This window comes from Thamnophis sirtalis, unplaced genomic scaffold (genome assembly GCF_051295495.1).
Source record: "Thamnophis sirtalis isolate CommonGarterSnake01/CBP01778 unplaced genomic scaffold, rThaSir2_p1.2 scaffold_8, whole genome shotgun sequence".
In the NCBI taxonomy this organism is placed as follows: domain Eukaryota; kingdom Metazoa; phylum Chordata; class Lepidosauria; order Squamata; family Natricidae; genus Thamnophis; species Thamnophis sirtalis.
Genome location: NW_028261388.1, coordinates 12187758 through 12206575, shown reverse-complemented (window position 1 = coordinate 12206575; position 18818 = coordinate 12187758). Strand labels below are relative to the sequence as shown.

Genomic DNA, 18818 nt, shown 5'->3' with positions numbered 1-18818 from the left:
AGATGTAAACAGCTTTTGTTTCCATGCCTTCCAGACATGTTGGCTTGTTACACGTGAAAGACAAAAAAATGAAGATGCAGAAAATTCCTCTTCAGACCGTACGGCCTTTCTACCTCGAAGACCTTGTTCTGGCCGACCACGGGAACATTTTTCTCCCAGACAACCCAAAAGTCACACAAGTAATACAAGATTTCTGCATGGAGAAGGTAATGAGTCCTTCGGGATTGGGCGGCATATAAATTTTATTAATAAATAAATAAATAAAATAAAATAAATGATTTTTTGAAAAATGCATACAGGTATTATTCGTATTATAGGACTCGATGTGGTACTAGATCAGGGATTGGCAACCTTAGAGAGCCATAAAGGTCCTAACCGGAAGCTCCTTATTCAATTCTGGAGCCGACCAGAAGTCCGGTTCCCCCACCATAGAGTCTCCTCCTAGCGAGGCATCTTTTTCCCTCTGCCGATTGGAAGTCCGGTTCCCCCCCCACCATAGAGTCTCCTCCTAGCACGGCATCCTTTTTCCTCTGCTAACTGGAAGTCCGGTTCCTCCACCATAGAGTCTCCTCCTAGCACGGCATCCTTTTTCCTCTGCCGACTGGAAGTCCGGTTCCTCCACCATAGAGTCTCCTCCTAGCACAACATCCTTTTTCCTTTGCTGACTGGAAGTCCGGTTCCCCCACCATAGAGCCTCCTCCTAGCACAACATTCTTTTTCCTCTGCTAACTGGACGTCCAGTTCCCCCACCATAGAGTCTCCTCCTAGCATGGCATCCTTTTTCCTTTGCCGACTGGACATCCAGTTCCCCCACCATAGAGTCTCCTCGTAGCACGGCATCCTTTTTCTTCTGCCGACTGTAAGTACGGTTCCTCCACCATAGAGTCTCCTAGCACGGCATCCTTTTTCCTCTGCCGACTGGAAGTCCGGTTCTTCCACCATAGAGTCTCCTCCTATCACAACATCCTTTTTCCTCTGCTGACTGGACATCCGGTTCGACCACCATAGAGTCCCCTCCTAGCACAACATCCTTTTTCCTCTGCTGACTGGAGGTCTGGTTCCCCCACCATAGAGTCTCTTCCTAGCACGCCATCCTTTTTCCTCTACCTGTCCTAACCGAAAGCCCTATCAATTGTCGAGCCGACCGGTGATAGGGAGCCATAGCAGAGGGATGAAAGAGCCACATGCGGCTCCAGAGCCAAGGGTTGCCGACCCCTGTGCTAGATAGAAGCCAATGTCAGGTAAGAGGAGTTCTTTTTAAACAAAAGGGCTTTTCTGAATTGTCTCTCAAATCTCATTGTTCTGCAAATATATACGCATACGCACCATCTATGATCATAGATACAAGTGCAGGACAATGTTTTCAGCTGAGAGCTTATGAGGCAGTACAATCACCTTTTTAAATAAGCTAAGCTTATTTTTACGTGTTAGTGTTTTATGCTTCCAAAATGGCAGAAATGCTACTGCCAATTTTTGGCCATTGCTGCTGTCAAGGTCCCATATGACTCCCCAAAGAGTTTTTGAGAGTCTGTTTAGACTTGGGGTTCAGTGGTGGGTTTCCATTTTTTTCTACTACCAGTTTGCTTGCATGCGGGCGCTGCTTCTCTTGCATGCGCAGAAGCATCCGGGTGGTTGGGTGGAGCCTCCCGCCGCCGCTACTACCAGTTTGCCTGAACCGGGAGCAACCCACCTCTGCTGGGTTATAGATTGCATACTCTTGGTAATATTTCCTATCATGTTGTTATTAGTTGTGAAGTTGTGTCCAACCCATTGCAACCCCATGGACAATGTTCCTCCAGGCCTTCCTGTCCTCCACCATCCCCTGGAGTCTATTTAAGCTCAGGCTTGCTGCTTCGGTGACTCTATCCAGCCACCTCATTCTCTGCTGTCCAGTTCTTTTGCCCTCAATCTTTCCCAGCATTAGGCTCTTCTCCCGGGAGTCCTTCCTTCTCATCAGGTGGCCAAAGTACTTGAGTTTCCTCTTGAGGATCTGGCCTTCTAAAGAGCAGTCAGGGTTGATCTCCTCTAGGACTGATCGGTTTGATTGCCTTGCAGTCCAAGGGACTCCCAGGAGTCTTCTCCAGCACCATCATTCAAAGGCCTCCATTCTTTGGCGCTCAGCCTTCCTTATGGTCCAACCTTCACAGCCATCCATTGCAACTGGGAAAACCATCGCCTTGACTATACCCATTTTGTTGGCAGGGTGATGTCTCTGCTTTTTAGTATGCTGTCTAGATTTGCCATGGCTTTCCTTCCCAGGAGTGAGCGTCTTTTAATTTCTTGGCTGTAGCCCCCATCTGTGGTGATCTTGCTGCCCAGGAAAATAAAATATCTCACTACCTCTATTTCTTCCACATCTGTTTGCCAGGAATCAATGTTGAGTTTCAAGCCAACTTTTGCACTTTCCTTTTTCACCCTCATCAAGAAGCTCTTTAGTTCCTCTTCAGTTTCCTATCATAGGCCTTCTCAAATGTTTTGGCAATACTTCTTTGCATTGAGAGACTGCCTTCTGCCGATTACCTCCCTCCGTCCCATCAGATCGCACAGATTGGGCCTCCTCCGAATTCCATCCGCCAGTCAGTGCCGACTGGCGACTACGCGGAGGAGAGCCTTCTCAGTAGCAGCTCCGACCCTTTGGAACAATCTCCCCGTGGAGATTCGTACCCTCACCACCGTCCAGACCTTCCGCACAGCCCTTAAGATCTGGCTATCCCGTCAGGCCTGGGGATAAGATCCTAATCCGCCCCGCCCGAATGCTGAATGAATGTTGTGTTTTACTGTTTTATTTTACTTTATTCACATATTTTATGTTTTGTCTTGCACTCCCTCCCACGAATTGTAAGCCGCCCTGGGTCCCCTCAGGGAAAAGGGCGGCCTATAAATGCCAAATAAAACTATAAAAAAAAACTATTGCTCTTGAGTATAACTAGCTTGCTTGGGGTACTGTTTTTTCCTACTAAGTGAGAAGAAGAGATTCCAATGAAATACTAGCAGGCTACGTTGCCTAAATTAATTTTGCTGTGGCTTGTAGAGTACTACAAGCACAATAATTCCAATACTATTATGTTGCGGGATAGATTATCTTCATTGGAAATCAGCCTTGTGGCTCCACATTTAGGTAGTTTTGACTGAAATCCAATATTTCGCAGCAGAGGAAGGAGAAATTCAAAAATAACCCCTTAAAGATTGTTTGCTTTAATCTATACAATGCATATATTAATACCCGGTGCAGCAAATTTTGCCTTTATCAAATTATGTACCTCTCTTAAAGGTGGAATTGATGCTGGAAAACGCAGAAAGACAGTCTTTCGGAAACCCCAAGCAACCAGAGAAGCCCCTAATAAGATTACGAGTAAGAATGTGGTCTTTAAATCAGATTTCTTCCTTGTGTTTCGTTTAGCCTCAGAATCAACCTTTAATAGGCAGTAACTTTTAAAGTATGGGTTGATTTTTAAACAATTCTACCTATCTAATAGATCTCTTGAGGCTTTAGTTTTGCTTAATTGTAGCAGTAAAATATGCCTTGGAGATGGAGGTTGAGGATCTTACAGGAGCTAATTTTATACGTGGCACGACAAAACCGCGGTCCACTAAAGCGCGCCCGATTAAAGCGCGTCGCTGACATCATCAGCAGCGCGACAAATACAACCGCGGAGAAAAAAGAGCGCTTTAAAAAGCGGTTTTTAAAGCAAGCCGATTCACGTAAAGGTAAGGGTTAGGTTTAGGGTTAGGGTTAGGGTTAGGTTTAGGGTTAGGGTTAGGTTTAGGTTTAGGGTTACGTTAAGCGTTAGGGTTAGGTTTAGGGTTAGGTTAAGGGTTAGCGTTAGGTTTAGGGTTAGGTTAAGGGTTAGGTTTAGGGTTAGGTTTACGGTTAGGTTAAGGGTTAGGTTTACGGTTAGGGTTAGGGTTAGGGTTAGGTTTGGGGGGGTTAGGTTTAGGTTTACGCGTTAATTTCAGCTTTACCGCTCACAGCGTGCTTTTTTCGTCGCACTGTGATGACGTCAGGTACGCGGTTTCGTCGAGCGCGCTTTAGTTGACCGCGGTTTTGTGGTGGAACCAATTTTATAAACTCCTGGATTGTTTGAAGATGCATGAATATTAACATTAAATATAGCAATAGCAGTTAGACTTATATACCACTTCATAGGGCTTTTAGCCCTCTCTAAGCGGTTTACAGAGTCAGCATATTGCCCCCAACAACAATCCGGGTCCTCATTTTATCCATCTCGGAAGGATGGAAGGCTGAGTCAACCCTGAGCCGGTGAGATTTGAACAGCCAAACTGCAGAACTGCAGTCAGCTGAAGTAGCCTGCAATGCTGCATTTAACCACTGCGCCACCTCGGCTTATTTTCAGGTATGCCAGCTGTTAGCACATGCCAGCTGTTAGCACATGATGTTCCTGTGAATTACTAACAGTAGCTAGAATGCTATAATACTAATTACTTCACTAAATAATTTGCTACACTAACAAAGTGTTTGCTAATATTTTAGTAAAATCATAATAAGTGCATCAAAGTCAACCGATGAATTTTTAATTATTTTCAGATGCCTAATTGCAAATTCTCTCATCTTTTATGTTTTATCTTATTTGATTGGAAGGTGGATTACAGCGGAGGCTTCGAACCCTTCAGCATGGTCCGTTTCAGCCAGAAGTACATGGATAGAGTAGCTAATCCAAAAGACATCATACATTTTTTCAGGCATCGGGAACAAAAAGAGAAAAATGGTAAATGTTAAAAAAAAGAATATACTATTTCTCCTGTGTGCTGCTCCGGGAATCCAATCATGGGTTAACTTAGCCTTCTAGCCTTGAGACTGAGTATGCAAATATCAAAGTTACGCCTCCTCTGACTGGACTTCCGTTTCCTCCCCAGTCCTTATTACTCAGTCAAGCCTACGAGACTTATTTTCAACGCTCTCTTGATTAATTGCTAATATTTCAGGGTTAAGGATGAAATTACTTGGTTTTTCACTGTGGATTTCTTGCTGGATTGGAGGTAAAGCGGCAGATTGCTGTCAGCCGATTCCTCCCTCGCTATTTCCCTTAAAGGGATATCGGATCGCTGCAGCTGGAGTGGGGCGTTCTCCGCCTGCCCTCCCTTATCATCAGCGCGCAAGGAAGCTGAGTCTCCCAGCGCTGCCATCCATGCCGGATAGCACCCGCCCGCGGGCGCGGTCAGATCCGAGGCTTTGGCTTGTCGGAGCGGGTCTCCCCCCCTCCCCGCCTCCCTCCTTTGTGCCCTCGTTGGAGCGGCTGCCGGAGGATTACATGGATCGGCTGTTTGGGAATTTCCCCTGCGGTTCCTTTGAATTTCGCGCCTTTGAAGCCGGTGACCTTATTTGGAAGCGTTTTTCACGCATGCGCTCTAACGCCTGGGATGAGAAGGCAGATTTTGTTCGCGCGCTTGAGTCTGCGCACTGCTTCCGCCCCTCCCTTTTCCCTCACTCGAGTTTGCTGACTCAGGGAGGAGGTCGCTTCTCTTGGTCTCTGCTTCCACGTGGCGTTCTTGGCGAAGTGCTTTCAATTGCATTCCTTTGTCTCGCTGATTGAGCTCTTTCAAACTCATATCATGGCTGATCAATTGCAAGGTACTGTCCGGCCAGTTTCTGAGCCCCGCTCCCCTGGCGAGGGAGGGGCCAGCCCTGGGCCCAACAGGGCCGCGACCAGGGCCTCTACTAGTAGGCCTCGAGCCTCATCTACTGTTCGGGATAAGTCGCACAAGCGCAAGGACAAGGCCAAAGTTCCCCCCAAGGCATCTGGGGCTCCCATTTCTTCCCCTCCGGTTTTGGTTCAGCAGCCTGTGTCTCCGGTGAGGGTTGTTGAGCAGGGTTGGTCTCCTGATATTCAGCTTCCCCAGGGCCCTACTCCTGAGGTAGGGGCTTTCGGGCCTCGTTCTCCCCCAATTATTTCGGAGGCTAGTGGGGCTTCTCTTCGTTCACCTCCACGCGCTGGGCCCTCTGCCACGTTCACCCCCACAGCTGCAGGCCTCAGGCCTCTGGAGGGCCAGGATTTGGGCCTTTCTGCTGAATTCTACAGCATGATCTCAGAGGCTATTTCCAGAGGGGTGGATGCGGAATTAGCACGTAGATCCCAGGTCTCCAGGCCTACTCTGGCCTACTCAGGCCTGGCTCCCCAAGCAGTACAAGGGGATTCTTCCATTCTGCAAACTGATCCTCCTTCCCCTTTACACTCTGTGTTTAGCGCACAGTCTCCTTTAGTGGAGGAAGGTGAAATCCAGGATAGGGAACTCTCTGGTGACGAGGGCCTTCCTGTGGACCAGCCTCCGCCCCCTGGGCTTTTCAGGCACACTCTTTTCAAATCCCTGCTATATAAGGCCAAGACTACCACCCACATGGGGGAGGCAATTTCTGCAGAAAGTGCTGCTGTGGGCCTGGATGCCACCGAGCGGCTCTTTGCTGAGCAGGTGGCTCTGCAGGATTTTATCCCATCTCCCAAGCTTTTTCTTGATTTGATCCAAAAGCAGTGGGATGAGCCGACCGCGGTTAAGCCCCCTGGGTCTGGTGATAGGAAGCTTTTCACATCTTCCCCAGAGTTGGAGGCCCTCCTGCAGTTTCCCACAGTGGATGCTCCCATAGCTGCTCTTGCTTCACCGGCGTTAATTCCTTCTGAAATTTCGGAAGGATTGAAGGCCGAGGACCGCAAGGCCGAATCGGTCCTTCGCAAGACTCATCAGGCAGCAGCGTGGGCCTTGCGATCAGCCACTGCAGCTTCCTTCTTTAATAGGACTTCTTTAGTTTGGCTGAGACAGCTACAGGAAAGGCTGGATCCGGAGGAACTGCGCCTCCATCAGGATGTCACCAAACTGATAGCGGCCCTAGAGTTTTCTGCTGATGCCACCCTTAGCGCGGCAAAGTTTGCTTCCCGAGCCGTGGCTTCCAATGTGGCTTCTCGCCGTTTGCTCTGGCTCCGCCACTGGCAAGCTGATATCAAATCCAAGTGGCGTCTAGCATCCACGCCCTTTAAGGGCGGGGCCTTGTTTGGTTCAGTGCTGGATCCAATTCTCATTGAGACTCGGGACAGACGTAGGGTGCTTCCCTCCACAAGTGCCCGTGTGGCCAGAAGGCCACAGCCTTATGGTAGACGGCAGCCCTTTCGGTCTGGGGACTCGGGGTTTACCTCTGCCCCCTATGTCCCCAACTATACCAGGGGGTTCTCCCAGGCACAGGACCGTGGCCAGGACCGAGCCGGGGCCAGAGACAGGGGGCGCCAGCAGAGTCAGGCGCAGAGTAGACGGTCATTCCGAGGAGCGGGCAACCGATCCTTTCGCAGATACCGCTGACTCGCAGGAGGTAGGGCCCATAGGAGGACGTCTCTTGGCCTTCGCCCACCGGTGGGCGGAGCTCACGTCAGACGCCTGGGCCCTTCAAGTAGTGAGTTTGGGTCTCACGCTAGAATTTCTATCCATCCCCCCGAGGAGGTTCATCAGGTGCCCTGTGCCCAGGTGCCCGTCAAAGCGGCGCCTTATGGACACCGAGATATCTCATCTTCTCACCATCAGGGCCATAGAGCAAGTTCCCAAAGGGCAGGGAGGCCTAGGGTTTTATTCCATCTTGTTCCTAGTACCAAAGAACTCCGGGGGATGGAGGGCAATCCTAGATTTGAAACAGCTCAATCAGTATATCAAATACCAAAAATTCAAAATGCACTCTCTAAAGAGCATATTGGCTTCCATCCGCCAAGGCGACATGATGACTTCCATAGACATCAAAGAAGCGTACCTCCATGTGCCCATTCATCCGGCACATCGGAAGTTCCTGCGGTTTCACTTCAACGGCCGTCATTATCAATACCGGGCCTTGCCATTCGGCCTCTCCTCGGCCCCGCGCACGTTCACCAAGCTTCTGGCAGTATTGGCAGCCTCCCTTCGCTCAATTCCAATACGCATCAATTGTTATTTGGACGACGTGTTGGTGCTGTCGTCCTCTCGAGATCAGGCCCTCCGAGACCTACAGGTCACGATGGACGCATTGCGGGACCATGGCTTTGTCCTCAATCTGCCCAAGAGCCACCTGCGCCCAACCACGTCCCTCCTTCATCTGGGAACCACCATCAACTCGATGTCGTGCGAGGTTTTCCTGTCCCCGGAAAGGAGGCAGAGCATATACCGCCTAGCGCATCATGCGCTATCCCATCGGCGAGTACCGCTGCTGTCGCTTTCCAAACTGCTAGGGAAGATGATCTCCTGCATCAGCGTGGTGCCCTGGGCCAGGTTCCATGCGCGTCCTCTCCAGTGGTTCCTGCTGCCCTTCCAAAGAGCGCATACCAGTCATTCCCACATCAAGGTGCAGCTCCCGGGCAAGGCCAGGCGGTCCCTGCATTGGTGGATGTCGTCCAGGCTCCTCAGGGGATGTCCATTCAAGGAGCCGGACCGCGTTCAAGTTACAACGGACGCCAGCTTATTCGGATGGGGGGCCCATGCCCTGGACAAGGTGGCCCAAGGTCGATGGTCGGATCAGGAGCTGGCGAACAGCATAAACTGGCTGGAGTTGCGGGCCATTCGTCTGGCTCTCCTGGAATTTCGGGACATTGTATCTCATCACCATGTGTTAATCCTGACCGACAATGTGGCCTCCAAGGCTCACATCAACCGCCAAGGGGGAACGCAGTCCAGAGCTCTGATGCTGGAAGCGGAAAGGTTGTTCCATTGGGCGGAGCCCAGACTCTCATCGATTCGGGCGGAGCACATCTCGGGCGAAGCCAACACTCAGGCGGACTGGCTGAGCAGAGCGACTGTGGATCAGGGGGAGTGGCAGCTCCACCCCATTCTCTTCCAGGAGCTCTCTCGCCGCTTCGGCCTGCCCGAGGTGGATCTGTTCGCTCACCCGCACAACGCACAACTTCCCCGGTTTTACTCCCGATACCAGGCTCCGGGGGCGGAGGGGGTAGACGCTCTACGCAGCCGTTGGCCGGCCGGCCTTCTCTATGCCTTTCCTCCTCTCCCGATCCTTCCGTCGGTCATTCAGAAGATATTGACAGAACAGGCGGAAGTGCTGCTGGTCGCTCCAATGTGGCCCAGACGTCCCTGGTACGCAGACCTCGTCCATCTGTCCGTTTCGCGTCCTTGGAGGATCCCGGACGACAAGATTCAGCTCCACCAAGGGGCTCTCCGGCACCCGGGCCCTCAGCTGTTGCAGTTAGCCGTGTGGCACGTGAGCGGGAGATGCTAGCGGCCCTCCACTATTCAGACGAAGTCATCTCTACAATTCAAGCGGCCCGTCGCCCGTCGACTACCCGTATTTACGAAGCTACCTGGCAGGCCTTCTGCCGCTGGTGCCGACGCACCGGGGTCGATCCCATCAAGGCCTCGGTGCCCCAGGTTCTGGATTTCTTGCAGTCCGGCCTCAACAAGGGGTTGGCACCAAACACACTTCGCCGTCAGGTCACAGCCTTGTCAACGGTGGTCGGGGGTGGCCAAGGCCGCTCCTTATCCCAGCACTTGCGAGTTCGAACCTTCCTTAAGGGTGCTTCCAACTTACGACCGCCGACGGTACATCGTTATCCCACGTGGGATTTGACCTTGGTTCTCAGGGCCCTTACAGCTGCCCCCTTTGAGCCTCTACACTCCATCAGCCTCCGCTTGCTGACACTCAAGACGGCTTTCCTGGTGGCCATAACATCGGCCAGGAGGGTGTCGGAGCTAGCAGCCCTTTCGGTTCGTGCGGATCTTTGCATCTTCCACCCGAACAAGGTAGTGCTTCGTTTGGATCCGACCTTTCTTCCAAAGATAAACTCATTGTTTCACAGAACTCAAGAACTTGTCCTGCCGGACTTTTGTCCTCACCCGTCTCATCCGCGGGAACGTCAGTGGCACCATCTGGATGTGCGCAGGGCTCTTCGTCGCTATGTGAAGCGCACGGCGTCGTTCCGAAGATCGGAGGCCCTGTTCGTCTCCTTCCAGCCATCTTCAATGGGACAGAAGGTGTCCTCCCACACCATCGGCCGATGGTTGAAAGCTTGCATTGCGTTGGCGTATGACACCCACTCCAGACCGGTTCCAAGGCGAATCACTCCTCATTCCACCAGGAGTGCGGCCACCACAGCGGCCTGGGCGACGCAAGCGTCTGTGGAAGAGATTTGCAGGGCGGCCACTTGGGCATCCCCCTCGCCTTTTATTCGCCACTACAAGATTGATGTCTTCGCCTCGGCCGAGGCGTCCTTTGGGCGGAGAGTGTTGCAAAGGGTCCTTCCGTCTGCGGAGGAGCCTGACCAGCCTAGCTCCCGCCCTGGGAGTTCATTGCTTTGATATATCCCATGATTGGATTCCCGGAGCAGCACACAGGAGAATGACCGTTGTCTTACCTGAACGGTCCTTCTATGGGTGCTGCGAAGGGAATCCAAACCCGCCCGCAGCTTCGGCTGGTCAGGGCTCCATTTTGACTGTGACTCTCTGACTTGTTACTGACTGGACTTGACTCCGTAGTGCCGGATGACTTGCGGCTTCTTTGAGGATGACATAATGCTTCTTCGGTGGACTTCGTAATAAGAACTGGGGAGGAAACGGAAGTCCAGTCAGAGGAGGCGTAACTTTGATATTTGCATACTCAGTCTCAAGGCTAGAAGGCTAAGTTAACCCATGATTGGATTCCCTTCGCAGCACCCATAGAAGGACCGTTCAGGTAAGACAACGGTCAGTTTCCCCAAAAATAAGACAGGGTCTTATTTTCTTTTAATCCCCCAAAATAAGTGCTTGGTCTTATTTTCGGAGAGGTTTTAGTATTTTTTGAGGTGCAGGAAGTGGCGAGTGTCGTCACCTCATGGCTACTGCTGCGTTGCAATATTTTCGGGGAGGGCTTATTTTAGCTCATGCGCTCAAAAGCCCAATTGGTCTTATTATCTGAGGAGGTCTTATTTTCAGGGAAACGGGGTAATTTCTAAATTTGTTGTAGTAAATATTGTCACTAGGAAAAATAATATTACCCATAGAGGCTTTTCTTATTTGTGTGGGAAATTAGGTGTGCCAGGATGGGTGAGTGAATTGAAAAATAAGTATAATTACAAGTAGTCCTCAACTTACAACCGCAATTGAACCCCAAACTTCAAGCAGGAACAGTTATTAAGTGAGTTTTGCCCCCATTTTACGACTTTTCTGGCCATGGTTGTTAAGTGAATCAATGCAGTTACGTTCGTAACATGGTTGTTAAGTCTGGCTTCCCTTTGACTTTCCATGTCAGAAGGTCGCAAAAGGTGATCACATGACCTCGGGACACTAACAACCATCATAAATACATGCCAGTTGCCAATCATCTAAATTTTGATCACATGACCATGGCAATAATCGTATGAGAAATCAATCTATCTATCTATCTATCTATCTATCTATCTATCTATCTATCTATCTATCATCTATCTATCTATCTAACATCTTATCTATCTATCTATCTATCTATCTATCTATCTATCTATCTATCTATCTATCTATCTATCTATCTATCGTGAATTGTCCTAAAAATGCGAGTTCCAGGTGTAGTTATAAAAGAAAGAGACATTATGATCTCCAGAACTTTAAAATATATTGCTCACTGAGCTTTTGTTAGCCACTGCTAACATTGTCAGAGTGTAAAAGCCATTAAAGAGATATCTGCCTTTATACAATGTTAATCAATTTAGCCATTGCGTGATAGGCCCATCCACCCACCTCCCACCTGTGATTAGCTTTGTTGTTTTTACATCAGGCATGTTAATCGATGCTCCTATTCCTTCCTCCCTTATCGAACACAGCTTGGGCTGTTCCACCCCAGGAAATAACGCTGAGCTGTCTGATGTTGATTTAACAGCATTCTCTCTGGCTTCCTCCCACACCTCCTCCAGAGATCATAATGTCTCTTGTGTGTGTGTGTGTGTGTGTGTGTGTGTGTGTGTGTGTGTGTGTGTTTGTTTGTTTTGCAATTGTGCTGATACATAAATAAAGGAAGACTAGTATAGATCTGTTTCAAGCTATTTAGCTCTCATCAGCTAGCCATACCCTTACTGGGAATCAAACCTGGGCTGTATTACATATTAGGCAGTTATATTAGCCACTAAGCCACAGGCTCTCCTCCTTTATCAGCTAAGCCAGGGAAATAGGTATGTATTGTGTCACAACCCCAGGTATGCCCAAATATGGGAGAGAGCATACTGCTTCCCTTTTCTTTCTATCGGCTCACTCTGGGAGCCATCCAGGCAGAAAGCCAATTTTTAAAAAATGTATCAGCACAATTGCAACACAAATGTAACAAGGCAACATAAAAAAAATGGCAAGTATTTTAAAAAAATGTATTAAAATGTATTTTGTATTTATTTATTTCTGTTTTTAGAAGATGACGTTAACTTCAGAAAACTGGTCCCCAAGCCTGCAGCTGAGGGAACAACGCTGCGGGTAGAGGATTTAGTAAAGCAATATTTCCAAACAGCAGAGAAGGTAAATATATTTATCAGTATTTTATGATTAGATTTAAAAATATTCATCAGACTAGGTCAGAGTTTCTCAACCTTGGCAATTTGAAGATGTGTGGAGCTGGCTGAGGAATTCTGGGAGTTGAAGTCCACACATCTTCAAACTATCGAGGTTCAGAAACACTAGACTGGACTTTAATTGTACAATTGTAATTTCATTATTGGACTTCTACATTTAAATTTTTGGCAATTTGCAGTTTGAGGTTGCATCTGGATAAGCAGTCTGGATGTGAAACTTTTTTGAAAATTATTTGGAAAGCTGAGGTGGCGCAGTGGTTAAATGCAGCACTGCAGGCTACTTCAGCTGACTGCAGTTCTGCAGTTCGGCGGTTCAAATCTCACCGGCTTAGGGTTGACATAGCCTTCCATCCTTCTGAGGTGGGTAAAATGAGAACCCAGATTGTTGTTGGGGGCAATATGCTGACTCTAAACCGCTTAGAGAGGGCTGAAAGCCCTATGAAGCGGTATATAAGTCTAACAGCTATTGCTATTGCTATTGGCTAACGCAAATACGGCTTGCTTGCACATCTAGAATTCAATCAGAGTTTGGAGCTAGCTATACTACAGGAATTTGAAACCATGCCTTGATGTCAAACGCCAACCGACTGGTAGCAGGTGCTCTTTTGTAGTTACCATATTTTTCGGAGTATAAGACGCACCAAGGTTTTGAAGAGGCAAATTTTTAAAAAAAGTTTTTGCACTCTGCAAACCTCCCAAAAATGGCCCATTTTTCGCAAAAATGGGCCCATTTTTTTCAAAAAAGGCATGAATAGCCTTTAGTAGGCTTGTAGAATGCTCCTGGGGGATGGGGGGGCAAAGCCGAGCAAAAAACAACCCATTTTTTGCTCATTTCTGCCCTCCCCAGCCCCCAGGAGCTCTCTGAAAGCCTCCTAAAAGCTATGCACGGCCATTTTGGTGAAGGGGGCAGGGTTTCGGGAGGCAAAAAATGCTGTATTCAGTGTATAAGACACACCCAGATTTTCAGCATCTTTTTTGAGGGAAAAAAGATGCCTCTTCTATTCCGAAAAATATGGTAAGTTACAAGAACATTTGTACCTTTTTGTAGCGAAGTTACAAGTTGAGCTCTTTGTAGCTAAATTGCAACCAAAGTTAATAGCAATAGCATTTAGACCAGGGGTGTCAAACTCAGGCAAGGGAGCCAGATCTGGCCTGCGGGATTCTTAGTTCTGTCCTGCAGGGGAGCCCTGGAAACAGCGAAGGACCAGCCCACAGTGCCTCTGCCAGTGAAAACGCAGCCCTCCCAAGCTCTGTTTTTTGCAGGAGGCCATCCCAGCCGAAAACGGATCTCGGAGCCCATTTTCACCGGCAGAGGCGCCACCGACACGAGTGATGTCAAGCTGGCCACCTCCACCCTGGCCATGCTCACCTTGGCCCCAAGGTCAACCCAACCCTGATGCATCCCTCAATGAAATATAGTTTGACACCCCTGATTTAGACTTATATATTGCTCTGTAGTGCTATACAGCCTTCTCTGAGCAGTTTACAGAGTTGGTATATTGCCCCCAACAATTTGGGCCCTTGTTTTTCTGACCTCGGAAGGATGGAAGGCTGAGTCAACCAGGATTGAACTAGCTGTGGGCAGAGTTAGCCTGCAATGCCGCCCTTTAACTACAGCACCACCATGGCTCTTAAAACAAATAAATAATTAAATCTTAGGTAAAACTAAACCTGTCTTCATTTCAGCCATACATTCTTTTTGTTTGATTAGTATATAAAAGCAACCGAAACTGGCTGTTTGTTTGTGTCTCCAAGAAAGTGCAGCTTTCTCTTTTGACCGAGAGGGGAATGGGGGAAGCCGTGCAAGAATTTGTGGACAAGGAAGAGAAGGACGCTATTGAAGAATTGGTGAAGTTCCAGTTAGAAAAGACCCAGCGATTTCTGAAGGAGCGGCATACAGATGCAGAAGAAGCCAAAATCGATGAGGAGGTTTGTAATGGAATTGCTTAGTCTCCCTGGACACAATCAGGAATTGAATATTACGAATGTCACCTCATGGCAAGGGGGGTGATTGGACCACCTGCTTCCATTTTTTAAATCTGAGTTGCTTTTGGCCACATTCAGATTGTCAAATCCTTGTATAATGTACCAGAATAGCAATAGCTCTTAGACTTATATACCGCTTCACACAGGGGTGGGATTCAGCCGGTTCAGACTGGTTCAGGCAAACCGGTAGCTCCGACGATCATTTGGGTAGCGAATCAGTTTGCTCCGACGATCAGGTGGGCCCACCCGCCAACCCCCGCACTTTACTTACCTATATCCTCTCAGCTGATTCATGCTGGGCCTCAGCTATGTTACTCCCCAGAAATAACATGGAAGGTAAGTTTTGGTAAAACTGTGGATGCACACAGAGTGTGTGTTAGGCGCTGGTGCGTGCACACAAAGCACACAATCACCGGACTGGTTGTTAAACTGGCAGGATCCCACCGCTGGCTTCACAGTGGTTTTACATCCCTCTCTAAGCAGTTTACACAGTATATTGACCCCAACTATCTGGGTCCTCATTTCACCCACCTCGGAAGGATGGAAGGCTGAGTCAACCTTGAGCCTGGTGAGATTTGATCTGTCAAATTGCAGTCAGCAGTCAGTCAGCAGAGGTAGCCTGCAGTACTGCACTCTAACCACTGTGCCACCATGGTTCCTATAGAATATATAGGTAGTCCTGGACTTATGACCACAATTAAGCCCAAAATTTCCATTGCTAAGCAAGTGAGCTTTGCGCCATCTTACCACATTTCTTGCCAGAGTTGTTATGGGGATCACTTCAGTTGTTAAGTTGTTAGTGTGTTTCCCCGAACATAAGACCGGGTCTTATTTTCTTTTGACCCCCAAAATAAGCACTTGGCCTTATTTTCGGGGAGGTCTTATTATTTCTGAGGTGCAGAAGGTGGTGAACATGGTCACCTCGTGGCTGCTGCTGTGTTGCCATATTTTCGGGGAGGGCTTCTTTTCAGGGAAGGACTTACTTTAGCGCATGCGCTCAAAAGCCCGATTGGGCGTATTATCCAGAGGGGTCTTATTTTAAGGGAAACAAGGTAGCATGGTTGTCAAATGAATCTTGCTTCCCTGTTGACTTCGCTCGTCAGAAGGTTTCCAAAGGTGATCCCATGACCCCGGGGCACTGCCACCGTCATAGATACATGCCAGTTGCCAAGTGTTCGGCTTTTGATCACATGACTATAGAAATGCTTCAGCAGTCGTTTAAGTGTGAAAAATGGCCATAAGTCACTTTCTTCAGTGTTGTTGTGACTTCGAACAGTCCCTAAACCAATGGTTGTTAGTTGAGGACTGTCTATACTTGTATTTCAGCTACCCTTCTCCCCCTCCTTCTATTTCAGCAAGAAAAGAAGCTGTATTAAGCATGTGCTCTTGTTTCATCTGAATATATTCAGTGACTCTTCCATTTCAATACAGGTGCAGCGCTTCAGAGAATCAAAGAAAAAGAACACAGTGGAAGAGGATGAGGAAGTTCGTGAGGTAGGCCGAAAATTGAGAAGGAATCAGATGAGACTCCTATTAATCTAACGATAGCAATAGCAATAGCAGTTAGACTTATATACTGCTTCATAAGGCTTTCAGCCCTCTCTAAGTGGTTTACAGAGTCAGCATATATTGCCCCCATAGTCTGGGTCCTCATTTCACCCACTTCGGAAGGATGGAAGGCTGAGTCAACCTTGAGCCGGTGAGATTTGAACCGCCGAACTGCAGATAACAGTCAGTTGAAGTGGCCAGCAGCACTGCACCCTAACCACTGCGCCACCTCGCCACGATGTGCTTCACTTCTCTCTCTACAGCAGGGGTGCCAAACTCGATTTCATTGAGGGCCACACCAGGATTGTGTTTGATACGTGGGTGTGGCCTGGGTGGGCGTGGCCAGCTCAACTTCCTGCAACCCTCTGCCAGTAAAAATGGAGCTTGGGAGCATGCAGTCCTCTCCTGAGCTCAGTTTTCACTGGCAGAGGCACTACGGGCCGGTCCTTTGCTGTTTCCAAGGCAGTCCTGTGGGCCGGATCTAAGCACCCTGCGAGCCAGATCCGGCCCGCGGGCCTTGAGTTTGACACCCCTGCTCTAAAGAAATGTAGACCACACAGTTCCCTTGGTTTCAAACCAAACTTTAAATGCTGTTCTGCTGTCTTGTTTTCCTCCTTTCAGATTTAAGACCACTCATGTGTTAAAACAGTAAACATCATCTTCCACCCCTTTCGTAATTTCCAGTCCATTCATGGAGATAGGCTTTGTGCTGCTCCACTCTCTTTCTTTCACACACACACACAAACACATGCATGTAACTGTGGTTTAGTGAGGTTATTAATGTTCCCCAGCAATTCCCTTTACCAAGAATCAGAACTGTCCCAAATAAACCCAGCCACAAGCAGGCCAAGATTAGTCCACAAGGAAGGCAATGGGATAGTAGTCCATAAGCAGTTGAAAGTTACTCAAACATGAGAGCTCACTTGGCAAGAAAAGTTCAAAGTCTCCAAACACAGTTAAGCACAACAATCAAACAAACAGCTAGAAAACCAACATGTTGTTCCCAGCAACATGTTGTTCCCTCTGCCTGCTGTAATAAATAGCCAGCTTTTCAGTGCAGCCCATTGAGGACCAGGAGGGGGGGGATGTTCTGAGTAATCTGGCTGATCTCCATTGCTCCTGCCTTTTCTCTGCCCTGCGTGCTCTCGGATCAGGTGCCTAAAGCCAGCTTCTCCTCTTCACTGGCCATCTGCCCCTGCACGCTTTCCCCAGCTGAAGCCTCCTCCAATTCTCTTGGAGGAAGTATCTGCGGAGTCATCCAAGAGAGACATCACCGGCTTTCGAATTTGAGTGAAAATGCTCCTTTGTTTCTTTCCCTTGTCAGGTCTTCAGCTGTCTTTTCTTTTGGGTCTTTGGCCTGCCATCCTGCCTATTCTATGCATTTTCTATTGTGGGGAAATGGGAGGGGGGATTGTACGGAGTTAGATGATATGTAGCCATAACAACATTCTTTCTAGAAAGCCAAGTCATCCTTTGTCTCTGCACCTTTGGACCTGACTGGAACTGGATGGGTGGAACTGCCAGCATGGCAGTGGGAGATTGGACTATGTGATGGGCTTGTGGGTATAGGGGCAAGATCTTGAACTTTCAGCTATATGGGAAAACCAGGAAGCTTTCAGATTCGGGTTGTCCCAGATGTGCCAACAAGGCTCTTTTCATAAATTGGAACTTTGAGGAATCCTTTGCCTTGGACTCTGATTTAATTTTGGATGCTATTTGGAACCCTGTCACCCTGCTTCTCTTTCCCTCAGGCTATCAACAGGGCCAAGGCCAGGTCTCAGGCGACCGGTCATACTTCGACGATGAGTGACGATGACCTCATGGATGTGGTCCCCTTGGACCAAAGAGTCAATGATGATTCGGATGATTCTTTACCTCCCAGCTTGGGTAGAAAGAGAGGTCGGGCGAGAGGCAGAGGACAGAACCCCTCCACCAGGGGAGCATCTCAGCGAGGAAGAAGAGGCTAGTTTCTGTCCATCTTGTTGCCGTTTCTGTAAAGCTGCTGTGGTTGATAGTTGGCTTACAGATAGTCCTCATCTTAACAACAGTTCATTTAGCGAACGTTTGAAGTTACAATGGCGCTAAAAAAAGTGATTCAGACTGAATAAAAATTCCGACGCTTGGCAACTGATGCACATTTACGTCGGTTTGCAGTGTCCCAGGGTCATGTGATCTCATCCCCTTCTGACAGACAGGCGCACAACTTTTTTGTCAATTTCATGCAACATCGGGTGCTTGCTTCTCAAAATTAAAACTTCTTTTCATAAAACGAAAGAAGTAATTTTGGAGCTCAGTAATATCGTCTAAGCAGGAACATTAACGCTCGGTGTCTGCAGCCCTCCCCCCCCCAATTGCCAGTCCTGTGTGTTGGTCCTTAAAAGACATTGCAGCTCACACAAACCATTTTGGGGACGCCGCCCTAAAGGCTTTTAATAATTGATGAAGAATTATTAAATATTATAGATGTCTAGCTAGAATAGGACATAAGGATTCAGTGCTATTGGAGGATTTTAGAAATATTAAATGAAATTCCAGTATGTGGTTATGTATTAAATCTGGGTATATTTTATGATGAAGGACGTTCAATTATAGCCAAATAAAAATTGGAGGTTTAAGGGCAACATGTATAAATATCTGAGTTAAAATACTATGGCAGAAGATACAAGATTGTTTTGTTATTGGAAAGATACAGGTTGATAGATGGAAGGATATAACTTAAAACTAGTTAAACTTAGTGAAATTTAGTAATAATAGATATAATTAAACAAATAATTGATAATGATAATAATGTATACAATGTGTAGTGTTATG

The 18818-nt window shown here is 48.0% G+C and overlaps 1 protein-coding gene across 3 annotated transcripts in view; it reads left to right on the top strand.

The window, feature by feature from the left end:
• Nucleotides 1-18818, top strand: part of MRE11 (MRE11 double strand break repair nuclease) — a 45505-nt gene that overhangs the window by 14503 nt on the left and 12184 nt on the right. For 2 of the 3 annotated variants that reach the window (XM_087721105.1, XM_087721106.1), the window contains exons 9-15: nt 35-206; nt 3272-3352; nt 4601-4727; nt 12317-12420; nt 14229-14402; nt 15891-15953; nt 17759-17969. In XM_087721105.1, the coding sequence (XP_087577231.1) occupies nt 35-206; nt 3272-3352; nt 4601-4727; nt 12317-12420; nt 14229-14402; nt 15891-15953; nt 17759-17969 (932 nt within the window). The remainder of the gene's footprint in view (nt 1-34; nt 207-3271; nt 3353-4600; nt 4728-12316; nt 12421-14228; nt 14403-15890; nt 15954-17758; nt 17970-18818) is intronic. The other variant, XM_087721107.1, reaches the window with a different exon arrangement.